The 13,475-nt window shown below is 47.3% G+C and overlaps 1 protein-coding gene across 2 annotated transcripts in view; it reads right to left on the bottom strand.

The window, feature by feature from the left end:
* Positions 1–13,475, bottom strand: part of ACOT7 (acyl-CoA thioesterase 7) — a 119,412-nt gene that overhangs the window by 94,392 nt on the left and 11,545 nt on the right. The window contains exon 2 of one of the 2 annotated variants that reach the window (XM_087446906.1): positions 10,207–10,377. The exons of the other annotated variant lie outside the window; for it this stretch is intronic. Within the exon in view, the coding sequence (XP_087303032.1) occupies positions 10,207–10,377 (171 nt within the window). The remainder of the gene's footprint in view (positions 1–10,206; positions 10,378–13,475) is intronic. 2 annotated transcript variants of the gene reach the window in all.

Genomic DNA, 13,475 nt, shown 5'->3' with positions numbered 1-13,475 from the left:
TGGCCACCATTTTCTTGAGCTTTCAAAGGCATCTGGAATCTGAAAAAGGACAAGAGATGGCAGCACCTCTTCTGTCCATCTCTCCCACACCTGCCCAAGGAGCAGAGGGACCACCTGAGTCTCCAAGGAGAAAGGCAGGAACTGAGAGAGCCAGGTGCCTGGAACTCAGGAGCTCACTCGGCCTAACTGACCAGAGGGGTCTAAGAGAGAACGCAAGGGGATCTCTGAACCGCCCTGCCTAGACTCAGAGGCCACGGTCCTCGCTTGGAAGATTGCCGCCATATCAGAGGAAGCCGCAAGGGGCAGAGACTCACAGACAGACTACATAAGAACTCTCAAAGCTCAGTGGTAAGAAAACAAATGACCAATATTTTAAAAACGGGCAAGAGACATGAACAGACACTTCAACAAACACGATATGTGGGTGGCAAATACACACGTGAAAAGATGTTCAACATCATTACACATTAGGGAAACGCAAATTAAAACCACAGCTTAGAATGGCTAAAATCAAAAAGACTGACTGTACCAAGTGTTGACGAGGATGTGAAGGAAGTGGAATCCTCAAAGGCTGCTGCTGGAAATGTACAATGGCACAACTTTGGAAAACAGTTCGGCAGTTTCTTAAACAGTTAAACCTACACCTACCATATCATCTAACGTTGTCCTCCTAGGACTTACCCATAGTACCAATAGAAGCATACGTCCCTACAAAGACTTGTAGACGGAACATTCATCGCGGCCTTCCTTATAATAGCCAAAAACTGGAAACAACTCAAATGACCATCCATAGATGACTGGATACACTGATAATCCACACGACAGAATACAGTTCAGCAATAAAAAGGAACAGACTACCAATACACGCAACAGCATGGATAAATCTCGAAAGGATCATGCTGAGTGAAAGAGGCCAGACAAAAAAAGAGCACATGCTATGTGGTCCTATTTCTATAAAATTCTAGAAAATGCAAATTAATTAATCTGTAGTGACAGAAAGTGGATCAGTGGCTGCCTGGAGCTGGGGAGGCAGAAAGGAGGGATTATTAAGAAATAGAAAGGAAATCTCAAGACGATGGGTATGTTCATTACCTTGATTATGGTGATGGTTTCACAGGTATATACATATGTCAAAATTTATCAGATTACTCACTTTAAATATGTGCAGTTATACAACTTATACCTCAATAATTTAAATTAATAAAAATCTCCCCCACCCCACCCCCATGGCTGTCTTGTAGAGAATTCCATGCTGGTGGCAAGCACCTTGGGTTTCTACTTTAGTCACTGACCCTGGCAGGGCTCACTGGAACTCAGCCCATTTCTCTAAGAGGTCACAGCAACTGGAGCAAAGGCCCCCAGGAGCTGAGCCAGTCCCTGTTCTGGAGCAGGGCACCCCAGGCATCTCAGCCACCAGCTCATACACTGCTAGTGGGAACGCAAACTGGTGCAGCCACTATGGAAAACAGTATGGAGATTTCTCAAAAAATTAAAAATAGAAATACCATATGATCCAGCTATTCCATTTCTGGGTATTTATCCAAAGAACATGAAATCACTAATTCAAAGAGATATCTGCACCCCTATGTTCATCACAGCATTATTTACAATAGTCAAGACTTGGAAGCAACCCAAGTGCCCATCAATGGATGAATGGATAAAGAAGATGTGGTATGGGCCGGCTCCGTGGCTTGGCGGTTAAGTGCGCGCGCTCTGATGCTGGCGGCCCGGGTTCGGATCCCGGGAGCGCCCCGAGGCACCACTTCTCCGTCCAACGTGAGGCCGAGTCCCACGTACAGCAACTAGAAGGATGTGAACCTATGACATACAGCTATCTACTGGGGCTTTGGGGGGAAAAAACTGAATAAATAAAATCTTTAAAAAAAAAAAAAAAAAAAAAGAAGATGTGGTATATATAAATACAACAGACTACTACTTAGCCATAAAAATAACAAAATCATGCCATTTGCGACAACATGGACGGACTTTAAGGGTATTATGCTAAGTGAAATAAGTCAGACAGAGAAAGATAAATACCATATGATTTCACTTATATGTAGAAGATAAACACAGAGATACAGAGAACAGATTGGTGATTACTAGAGGGGAAGGGGGATGGGGGAGGGCAAAAGAGGTAAAGGGGCACATTATGGTGACAGATAAAAACTAGACTATTAGTGGTGAATACAATGCAGTCTACACAGAAGCTGAAGTATAATAATGTACAACTGAAATTTACACCATGTTATAAAGCAATATGACCTCAATAAAAATGAAAAAAAAAAAAAAGAGGCAGGAAGGAGGCGGCCAGACTGCCCTGGAGTTCCAGGTAATAGGAGCCCTACCTGCCCAGTGCCACCAGGCGCCACCTTGGCACCAATCAAAGCCCACTCTCACGCCCACAGGAATGGCAGTGAAGCCCCCACTGGGCAGATGAGCAAGTCCTGAGTACTTCTCTAGAGTAAACAAGAGTATAGGGCCAATGGTGAATACGGCCATGCCAAGTCTCACTGTGGAAGAGGCTCCCAGGCTTCCCTGAATGTTAAGAAAGACGTCCCCTGAAGACACGGGGCCTGGCAGCCTGTGGAGAGAAGCCGGACTCAACGGCGAAGAGGCCGCAGAGAGAGCGGAGCAACCTGTCAGCCTCTAGAACCCTGGCCCCACACGACATCCTGGGTGTCAGTCCAGCAGCCCATCCTGCCGGACATCGCCTGCAGACCACGTCGGCAGGTGACCCCCTAAGAGGCTGTGTGGAAATGTCTGGGGCAAGATGGCCCAGTCATCTTGCAGTCATGGCTCTTCCACGTGCCCCTAAGTCAGCCACTGCGCCTCTAGGGTCTGCTTCTTCCCCTGTAACATGGAGGGTGAACGCAGAGCTGAGAGTTCCTCGAAGCCGTCACAACTTAACATTGACTCCCAGGCTCCCCAGACCAGGGAAAAGGCCTAGCATAGTGAACTCCTGGGCCAGGCCAGTTGAAGGAACCAAGTGAGACACTGTTAAGAGAATAAAGAGAGAAACCACAGACTGGGAAAAAATATTTACAAAACACATAACTGATAAAGAACTTGTATCCAAAATATACAAAGAACTGCTAAAACTCGACAATAACAACTCAATATGAAAATGAGAAAAAGATCTGAACAGACACCTCACGAAAGAAGACAGACAGATGGCAAATAAGCATATGAGAAGATGCTCCATATCATGTGTCATCAGGGAATTGCAAACTAGAACAACAATGAGATACCACTGCACACCTATCAGAATGGTCAAAATCCAAAACACTGACAACACCAAACGCTGGCGAGGATGTGGAGCAGCAGAAACTCACTCATTGCTGGTGGGAATGCAGAATGGTGCAGCCACTTAGGAAGACAGTTTGGCAATTCTACAAAACTATTTAATTAATTCTATTCTATATTCTATTAATTACATAAAAATAAATGTAAAAACTCAGTAGGTACGTGGGAGCAATTAAAAGCAAAATCAAGTCAGGGGCTGGCCCGGTGGCATAGTGGTTAAATTTGCACACTCTACTTCGGGCAGCCCGGGGTTTGCTGGTTTGGATCCTGGGCGTGGACCTTCGCACGGCTTATCAAGCCATGCTGTGGCAGGCGTCCCACATATAAAGTAGAGGAAGATGGGCACAGATGTTAGCCCAGGGCGAATCTTCCTCACACACATACACAAAAAAGTAAAATCAAGTCAAAAAATTATCATTTGGTATAGCTGAAATAAGAACATTACTAATCTCTTTCATATAACATGGGTCAATTAGGCCACTTCAGGCTCACCTGTGAGTGTCTCCACCTCTAGGAACCTGGCTTTTATGAGGCACATGATAGGGTGGGGCCAGCTGTCATGAAAGGAAGCACAGAGTATCAAACAGGATCTAGTTTCCTGAGACAACAAAGGGCACCAAAAAGCAATTTAGCTGTTAAAGCTCTGAGTTCTAAATACAAGCCTAAAGTTCTGGTCACCAATTACAATGATGGCGGGGGGGTGTCCCTATCACCAAGCAATTCTCTGACAGCCGCTGGGTGTCCTACAATTCAACTCAATTCTTTCTTTCTTTCTTTTTTTTTTTTTTTTGAGGAAGATTGGCCCTGAGCTAACATCTGCCAATCCTTCTCTTTTTGCTGAGGAAGACTGGCCCTGGGCTAACATCCGTGCCCATCTTCCTCCACTTTATATGGGACGCCACCACAGCATGACTTGACAAGCGGTGCGTTGGTGCACGCCTGGGATCCGAACTGGCAAACCCTGGGCCACCACAGCGGAGCGCACGCACTTAACCACTTGTGCCACCGGGCCGGTCCCTCAACTCAATTCTGACTCTGCCTACCCCAAGATAGCATCAGATCCCACAGGTTAAGGGCTCAGTCCTACAAGACTGTCCCTGACTTCAGACACCAATCACAAGTCCCAGTTGTCACCTGTGCTTCTGACCAGCCAGCTACAGATAAAGCTTCTAATGACCTCCTCTTCGGGTTCAATTAATTTGCTAGAGCAGCTCACAGAACTCAGGAAACCCACTTACTTGCCAGATTACTGATTTATTACAAAGGATATTAAAAGACATGAATCAACAGCCAGATGAAGAGATACATAGGGCAAGGTGTGGGGATGGGGCGCTTCCATGCCCTCTCCAGGCTCACCACTCTCCCCGTATCTCCACGTGTTCACCAACCCGGAAGCTCTCTGAACCCCATCCTTTTGGGTTTTTATGGAGGCTGCATTACATAGGCAAGACTGATTAAATCATGGGCCATTGGCCATCAATTCAACCTCCAGCCTGAGAGGTCAGGGCTAGAACTGAAAGTTCCAACCATCCCTCACATGGTTGGTTCCCCTGGCCACCAGCCCCCATCCTTAGGTGCTTTTCAAAAGTCTCCTCATTAACATAAACTCGAGTGTGGTTGAAAGGAATTTGTTATGAATATTAAGACATCTTTATCACTCTCAACACTTAGGAAATTCCAAGGGTTTTAGGAGCTCTGTGCCAGAAACGGGGATGAAGACCAAATATATATTTCTTATAAAATATATATTCGTGATTTATAAATTATTGATTTATACTTTTAAATTTGTGCTTTTTATATTTTTGCACAATTTCTTGCCCCCAGAGAAAGTTATATTTATAAATCACAATATCACAAAGCCACACCTCAGCGAATATAGCACCAGAACAGCAAAGAAACACACAAACAAATAAGTGTGGCATTTATTGAAAATGAGGGCCACCCATCCTTGCTCATCCTGATCAGTTACAAGGCTAAAGTTTCCACCTGCTAAGTGCCCAAAAGGTAACGGAATATTTAGCTGGCTCAAGAGGCTGGAATTCAAGGCCTGGAGATTTTCAACAGGTGGAGAAAGAGGCAGCATCTGCCTCCAGCATGCCCCCTGCCGGTGACAGCAGTGTGCCAGGACAGGCCAGGGCAGGGTGGTGGGAGAGACACACCCCTCTCTGTGTTTTCCAGCCCCCATTCCTTGGGTGACAGCAAAGCACACACACCAGGAGCCCTCCCGGGACCCACTAGACAAGTTCTACAGGGGCAGGTACTGTAGGGTCTTCCCCAGCCCCAGGGGTGGGCATACGGGCAGGTGTCCAGCCAGAGCCACTCACTTTCTTCTGGGCACCTAAGGCTCAGAGAATCTCTCGGCCTTATGCCGAGTTTGGGAGATACATCCCACCTTAATCCCACTCATTCATAAACCAAAGGTAAGCAACAGGCCATTTTGGGGGCAGCTGGTGGGTGGGAGCTGTCTCCATCGCCCACCCCTCCCTTTAGCAGCATCTGCCCCTGGTCAAGGCACGCCATGAGGCACAGAGAACTCGTCAGACCTGGGTTCTAGTGCCCACTGTGCTGACCTTGCGCAAGTCACTCCTGCCCTCAGTTTCCTCATCTGTAAAACGGAGGTAATTCCTTTGCCCCCCAGGACTCAGAGCTAACCAAGTGAGCGTGAAGGGTCCAGGCTGCAGATGGGAGCCAAGGCGAAGTCTCGGAACGTGGGTGCTGCCTCTAGGGCACAGGGCTGCTCCCCTGACAGCTGCTGGGATGCTCTGCCCCACAACACCTCAAGAGGGTGGGAAAATTAGTTTTGCAAAAGCAATTCTTTCTTCTTCTCCTTCAGCTCCCAGTCTGAGAGCTACCTCCCAGTCTAGATTACAATTCTGATTTGCCTAACATTTCTGATGCCCAATCAAATGTGCTTGCAGGGCTCTGGGGCAAGCTCCAGGGCATGACTGCTACATGCAACCTCCCAACTCTGGAGGTTTTAAACACGCCTTAGGGCCGGCTCCGTGGCTTAGCGGTTAAGTGCGCGCGCTCTGATGCTGGCGGCCCGGGTTCGGATCCCGGGCAAGCCCCAAGGCGCCACTTCTCCGTCCAACGCGAGGCCGAGTCCCACGTGCAGCAACTAGAAGGATGTGAACCTATGACATACAACTATCTACTGGGGCTTTGGGGGGAAAAATGAATAAATAAAATCTAAAAAAAAATAAATAAATAAACACGCCTTAGATGGCCAGAGTCACCCCTGCTGGCCCCTGGCCTGCTGCAAGCCTGGGCCTCTGGGCCCTGAGGCCTGAAGGGGTGAGATTCAGGGCACGGGGGGTTTGGGCTGTGTGGCATGGCCCTGGGAGGGTCTCCAGTGGGGACCCACCCCACAGGAGGCTTGGACAGCAAGAGCCTGCTACCTGCCATGGGACAGGCTGGTCACAGAACAGCACTGGGGTGGGGGTGGGGGGTGGGGCAGAAAGGCCAGAAGAGGGTGGGGGTTGGTATTCAGGGAGCGGGAATAGGAAACAGAGAGATGTAGACATCATACACAGATCATACACAGACCTGAAGAGGCGTGGACAACTCTACAAGGAAACCACGCAGGTAAGGAGTGCTCCTTGTCCTGTAGGGCACGACTTTTACTGTCAGTCATGGACTTTTTGTTTCCGTCTTCAGGGCCAGAGATCAACGACCCTCATAAAGAAGCAGCGTGGGTGAAGGTCAGGAAGTGCGTGCTTTTAGCCCTCCACTGACCATCCTGTGACCCTGACAAGTAACTCAGCCTCTCGGAACCTGTCTCTCAGTCTATAAAGAGGGTGTGTCCACATCAAAAGAATGAAGTTAGACCCCTACCTCACACCATATATGTAAGAGCTGAAACTGTAAAACGCTTCAAAGAAAACAGGAGTAAAGCTCTGTGACATTGAATTTAGCAGTGATTTCTTAGATATGACAACAAAAGCAAAAACAACCAAAAAATATATATATTTTATATATATATACAAAAATCAGACTACATCAAAATTAAAAAAACTTTTGTGCTACAAGAGATAACATCAAAAGTAAAAAGACAGCCCACTGAATGGGAGAAAAATCTTTGCAAATCATATACCTGACAAGGGACTTATCTAGAATATAGAAGGAACTCTTACAAGTCAAATAAATAAGCCAATTGAAAAATAGGCAAAGGACCTGAATAGACAATTCTCCAAAGATGTACAAATGGCCAATAAGCACACAAAAAGGTCTTCAACATCATTACTCATCAGGGAAATTCAAATCAAAACCACAATGAGATCCCATTTCACACCCACCAGGATGGCTATAATCAAAAAGACAGAAAATAACAAGCGTTGGCAAGGATGTAGAATCCTCTTACACCGCTCGTGGGAATATATAATAGTGCAGCCACTTCGGAAAACATTCTGGCAATTCTTCAAAAGGTTAAACACAGGGTAACCATATGACCCAGCAATTCCATTCCCGAGTAAGCTGTTTTTACACACACCACCTCTGACACCAAACATGTGGGTTTTTTCCTCACACCAACAAATTCTCTAGCTCTCCACCACCAGCTGAATGTCCTACAATTCATTGCAGTTCTGCCACTAACAGCCCAGAGTTAGTGCAGACCCCATATTTCAGGGCTCAGTCACAAAAGACTGCCCCCACTTTGGAGGCCAGTTACAAGTCCTGAGCTGCCCATACTTCTAACAAACCAGCTATAAATTGGGGGTTCCCAAGACCCCCTCCTCAGGTTGGATAATTTGCTGGAGCCGCTCACAGGACTCAGCAAAACACTTCACTTAAATTTATTTGTTTATTATAAAGGATACAGCTCAGGAACAGCCAAATGGAAGAGATGCACAGGGCAAGGTATGGGGTGGGGGTCAGGGTGTGCAGAGCTTCCATACTCTCTCCAGGCACACAGCCCTCCCAGCACCTCCACGTGTTCAGTAACCCAAAGCTCTCTGAACTCTACTGTTCAGGATTTTTATGGAGGTTCCATTACGGAGGCAGGAGGCATGACTGATTAAGTCATTGGTGGTTAACTCAACCTCCAGCTCCTCTCCCTCCACCCTCAAGTCGAGGGTGGGGCTGAAAGTTCCAACCCCCTAATAATGCCTTGGTCTTTCTGGCACCCAGCCCCTGTCTTGAAGCTGTCTAGGAGCCCCCAGCCACCAGTCATCTCATTAGCATACAGAAGACACTCATCACTCCAGGATTCCAAGGGTTGTAGGAGCTGTATGCCAGGAGACAAAGACCAGATACATATTTCTTATTATGCCACACTAGGTATATACCCAAGAGAATAAAAACATATGTCCACACAAAAACTTGTACAGGGATGTTTATGGTAACATTATGCATAATAGCCAAAAGGAGGAAACATGGAAATGCCCATCAGCTGATGAAGGGATAAACAAAATGTGGTACATCCATACAGTAGAATATTATGAAGGAAGCACTGAGACATGCTACAGCATGGATAAACTTGAAAACTGTGGGGGATCAGAATTGGCCACCCCAAAATTTGTCTCTTTGCCTTGATTATTTTTAAGAACAAAAGACTCTGAAAGAAACTTTGACCTTCCCCCTAACTGCCTAAAAGAATTTAAGATACAATGCCTGTTCCAGGAAGGAGCTAATACCATAAAATAACTGTAGTGTAATGTAAAATGTGTCTCTCAGGCACATTGCCTAGAGAGGGCCCCCGCAAACACTCATTTAACAAACATTTGCATTTCCATCTCCACATAAATTGCCCTCCTCCCCTTTGAAGTCCCAAACCACTAACCCCAACATCCTCCTTTGTCTTTAGCTGAAGATGGTATTTAAGGTGGTGACTTCGGCCATTCTGGCAAATTACTCAGTTTTCCTGGGTTTCTTCCATGTACACAAGTTATTAAACTTTGTGTCGTTTTCTCCTATCATTCTGTCTCATGTCAATTTAATTCTTAGACCAGCCAGAAGGACCCACAGGGTAGAGGAACTGTCTTCCTTCCCTACAAAACATTATGCTAAGTGAAAGAAGTCAGTCACAAAAGGCCACATCACATGATTCCATTTATTTGAAATGTCTAGAATAGGCCAAATCTATAGAGAAAGAAAATACATTAGTGGTTGGGGGGGTGGGGGGAGAATGGTGAGAAAGGGCTAAAGGGCATAGGGGGGTTCTTTATGGGGTCATGAAAATGTTCTAAAATTGATAGTGGTGATGATTGTACGACTCTGAATATACTAAAAATCACTGAATTGTACACTTCACTGGATGCAACATATGAGATGTGAATTATATCTCAATAAAGTTGGTACAAGAGGAGGGCTATATATGCCCATTCAACAAAGTTTCTGTAAAGTTGAGAATAAAACACACAAAAGCCACTGTAAGCAGCACAACACTGCATTGCTGAGAATTAGCAGATCAGTGAGGACAGCTCCCCTGGCCCCCCACAAGCCTGCTGCTCCAAAATCACTGCTCAACTCCCCGCCCCAGGGGAGAGCACACACCCACGTCCCAGACCCCTAGGCAGTGTGTGCACAGGGAGCAATGCACCAGCACAGCTGCTGGCGCACAGGTGCTTTGATTACCACACCTGCCTCAAGCCCTCAAAGATGTCAGCTTCCCAGAGCCCAGGGCCTGCCAATCCCAGAAGCCCGCCTCCTCCACCAAAGCTGGGTAGGGTTCAACTGGTCCCTGGCAAAAAAACATGCCAGGTCTCCACTGAGGACAAACGTATAAGTGGGCATGCTCAATCTGACAAAACATGCAGTTCACCCAACACCCAGCACCCACTGCTCACTCCAAACAATTTCCAATAAATCCTGAATCATGTGGGCCAAGGCCTTGGGGCAGGCTGCCCAGTCTGCCAGGGTAGAGACAGCACTGCTGTGGCCACAGATGTGTCCCTGTCATCCTACCTTGCAGTGACACAGAGTCCAGACAGCAGATCAGACTTGGTTCCAACAGCCCAGATGGAAGCCCGGTATCTCTCCCTGGGCCCCTTGGAGCTCCTGGGCACCAGATCCTTCCAAGCAGCTGCCGACCTGATGAGCCCATGGAGGCAGACAGCCCAGGCAAGTAGCTTCATCCTGCGGTGAGTGATGGGCCAGACTGTTTACCCAGGTACCAGCACGAGACTCAGCAGCCCCGTCTCCGTCTCCTCAGAGCCCTCCCTACAGGAACGCAGCAAGTCTCTTTTTCCAATAGCCTCCTCCTGGGACCAACCCTCTTCCTATCAATCCATGGTCAAGCTGACAGCTCTCAAAGAATGCTTCTCTGTAAGCCCAGTGATGCAAAGAATTCAAGACTCGGCCTGAAGTCAGAGAGCCTGGCTCTCTCATAAGCAAATGAAAGAGGAAGGCAAGAACAGGGCCACAGCCTATCTGCCCAGGAGGAAAAAACGGGTGGGGCTATGAGCAACACTGGCCAAGATTCTCACCTCCGAGACCAATAAACCTCTGCAACACATCAGGCCAGACCAGTACAGCATAAACCCTGTTTGTTTTCTTTTTTGTAACGCTAATACGTGACTTAAGCTTTGATTCCAGGCATCCACTTCAAAGATGGTGATCTCAAATAAACACATCGCCAGCCACAAGCCTAGATGATAAGCCAAGCACCTCCCTCCACTGAGGCACCTTCCTTTTAGAGATCTCGGTTGATTTCAATAACTGACCATTTGAGCCACTTGTTTTTTCTTTTCCCGCTCTTTAAATTTCTGCTCCTATGTTTTAAATTCACCAATAGTGAGCCCATGAAACTCCAGGCCCCTACCCTCGACCCCAATAAAAGCAACACCCCAGGCCCACACACACACACACACACACACACACACACACACACACACACGTGCACACTCTCTCTCTCCCTCCCCACGACATCACTGTGTGGCCCCAGGTATACTGTGTAATTTCCAGGTCCTGTAAGTAATAAAGTTTTGTTTTTTCAAAGTTTCCTGATGGTTATTGCTGAAGGGCATCTTGCAATCACAGTAAGAACTACAAGAGCCAGTTCAACCGCAACACTGGTTACTGATAGGCTAAGACTGACACAAACACCAGGTAGGGGCAGCTCCACCTGGGCTGGACGGGCCTCTGCACAGCAGGTGTCAGGAGAGCTTGGAGGCTGCCAACTAACACATAGGTCCTGGACAGTAGGGTGGCTGAGGAAAAAAGACACATGCCCATGGCAGAAGGTTCCCATCCCTACTTCAGACAGTGGCTCGCAAGCTCCATGGAGAGCTGAGGAAGATACAGATTCCTATGCCCCCACCCCCCAAGATGCAGGGACAGCAGGTCTGAAGTGGGGACTCAGGAGCCTGTTTTTCTTTGTATTCTTTATTGTGGAAAACATCAAAAGCTTACAAGAGCAGAGAGAAGAAGGAAATGAATCCCCAAGTCCCCATCAAACAGCTCCAAGTGATCGACTCTGGTTCCTCTCTGCTCCCACCCACTCCCCAACTCCAGATGAGTTTGAAACAAATCTCACACATCACAGCTTGGCATCCGTAAATATCTCGGCACGCCTCTAAAAGATAAAAACTCCTTTTAAAAACAGAACCACAAAACAATTATCCCACCTAAAATATAATACGAATTCCTTAATATAATTAAATATGAAGTGAGCGTTCAAGTTCCCTTATTGTGTTCTAAATGTTTTGAAATCTGCACTTGTGAACTGTATCCATAACCACCAAAACCTGGAAAGAATCCAAATGTTCATCAACTGGTGAAGAGATAAACTGTGCCTATAATGGCATACCACCAGGCAAGAGAGAGGAAGGAAGTACTAATAACACACAAGAGTGAAACTCACAAGCATTGTGCTAAAGCTATGATTCCATCTATATAAAATTCTAGAAAAGGCAAAACTATAGTGTTAGAAAACAGACCTGTTTGCCAGGGGCCTGTGTTGGGAGGAAACTGACTGCAAAAGGGGCAGGAGAAAACTTTTTGGGGTGATGGGATGTTCTATGCCACAATTTTGGCAGTCATTACACAGGTGTACACATTGTCAAAACTCAGTGAACTGTATGTTTAAAATAGGCATATTTCGTTTTTCTGGAGTGACATCAGCATCATGACGGAGTGAGTTGTTCCCTTTGTCTCTACCCTCTAAGTTACAACTAAACCAAGAGAGGATTCCCTACACAGCACAATAGGATGCCTGAGAGATCCACGCAGCCATTCTTCTGAAAGTGGGTGGACTGGACCCCTGGGAAGCAGTGGAACTAGGTGAGCGGACCCCTCTCCCTCCCCAGCGGCAGCGATTCAGGTCGCAGGTCCTCACTCAGCAGTTGATGTGACTGTAAGAAGAGGCAGGGGCAGCCCAGCCTGTGTGCGAACACTTTCGGAGTGGTGGCTCAGCCTGCAGGAGTGCCCACCGTGCCACAGCAGGCCCCGCCTGTGGGAGCACTCCCCACTGAGTGGCGGCAGCTCAGCCTCCGCAAAGGAATGCTGCCCACCAAGTGCAGCAGCTCAGCTGAACTGCCCGCCATGGTAGAGCTGGCCCACGCTCGAAAGAAAGTGCCCCTCCCCTCCTGCCTAGTGCAGCAGCTCAGTCGGTCCCCTGCCGAGTGCAGCAGTCCTGCCCGCACAAGAGCAACCCATCAGAGGAGCACAGACCGCTGCCTGCGCATGCGTGCATGACCCGCCAAGCGGCTGCGGCCAGCAAGCAAATGCAAAGCAACCCTACCGGCACAACTTCCAGCAGATGGGGTGAGATCAGAAAACACAGCTCCTGCCCACTCCCAGCAGTGGCAGGCAGAATCTGCAACCTGATACTACCACAAATGCACCAGCAAAGGATCAATTCATTAAACACCATGAAGAACTACAGTAACACTTCAGAGCAGAAGGAAAATGACAAGTCTCCAGAAACCGATCCCAAAGTCACAGAAATTTACAATCTAAATGACAGAGAATTCAAAATTGTTGTCATAAAGAAACTCAACAAGTTACAAGAAAACTCAGAAAGACAGTTCAATGACCTCAGGAATAAAATTAATGAGCAGAAAGAATTCCTCACCAAAGAGATTGAAGGTCTAAAAAAAAAAAAAAAACAGAAATTCTGGACATGAAGAACACAATGAGGGCCAGCCCCGGGGCTTAGCTGTTAAGTGCACACGCTCCACTATTGGTGGCCCGGGTTCGGGTCCCAGGCGTGCACCGACACACTGCTTGTCCAG

Source organism: Ceratotherium simum, chromosome 22 (genome assembly GCF_057802395.1).
Source record: "Ceratotherium simum simum isolate JZ-2026a chromosome 22, ASM5780239v1, whole genome shotgun sequence".
NCBI classification, from domain to species: Eukaryota; Metazoa; Chordata; class Mammalia; order Perissodactyla; family Rhinocerotidae; genus Ceratotherium; species Ceratotherium simum.
This window is presented reverse-complemented; position numbering and strand designations above follow the sequence as displayed.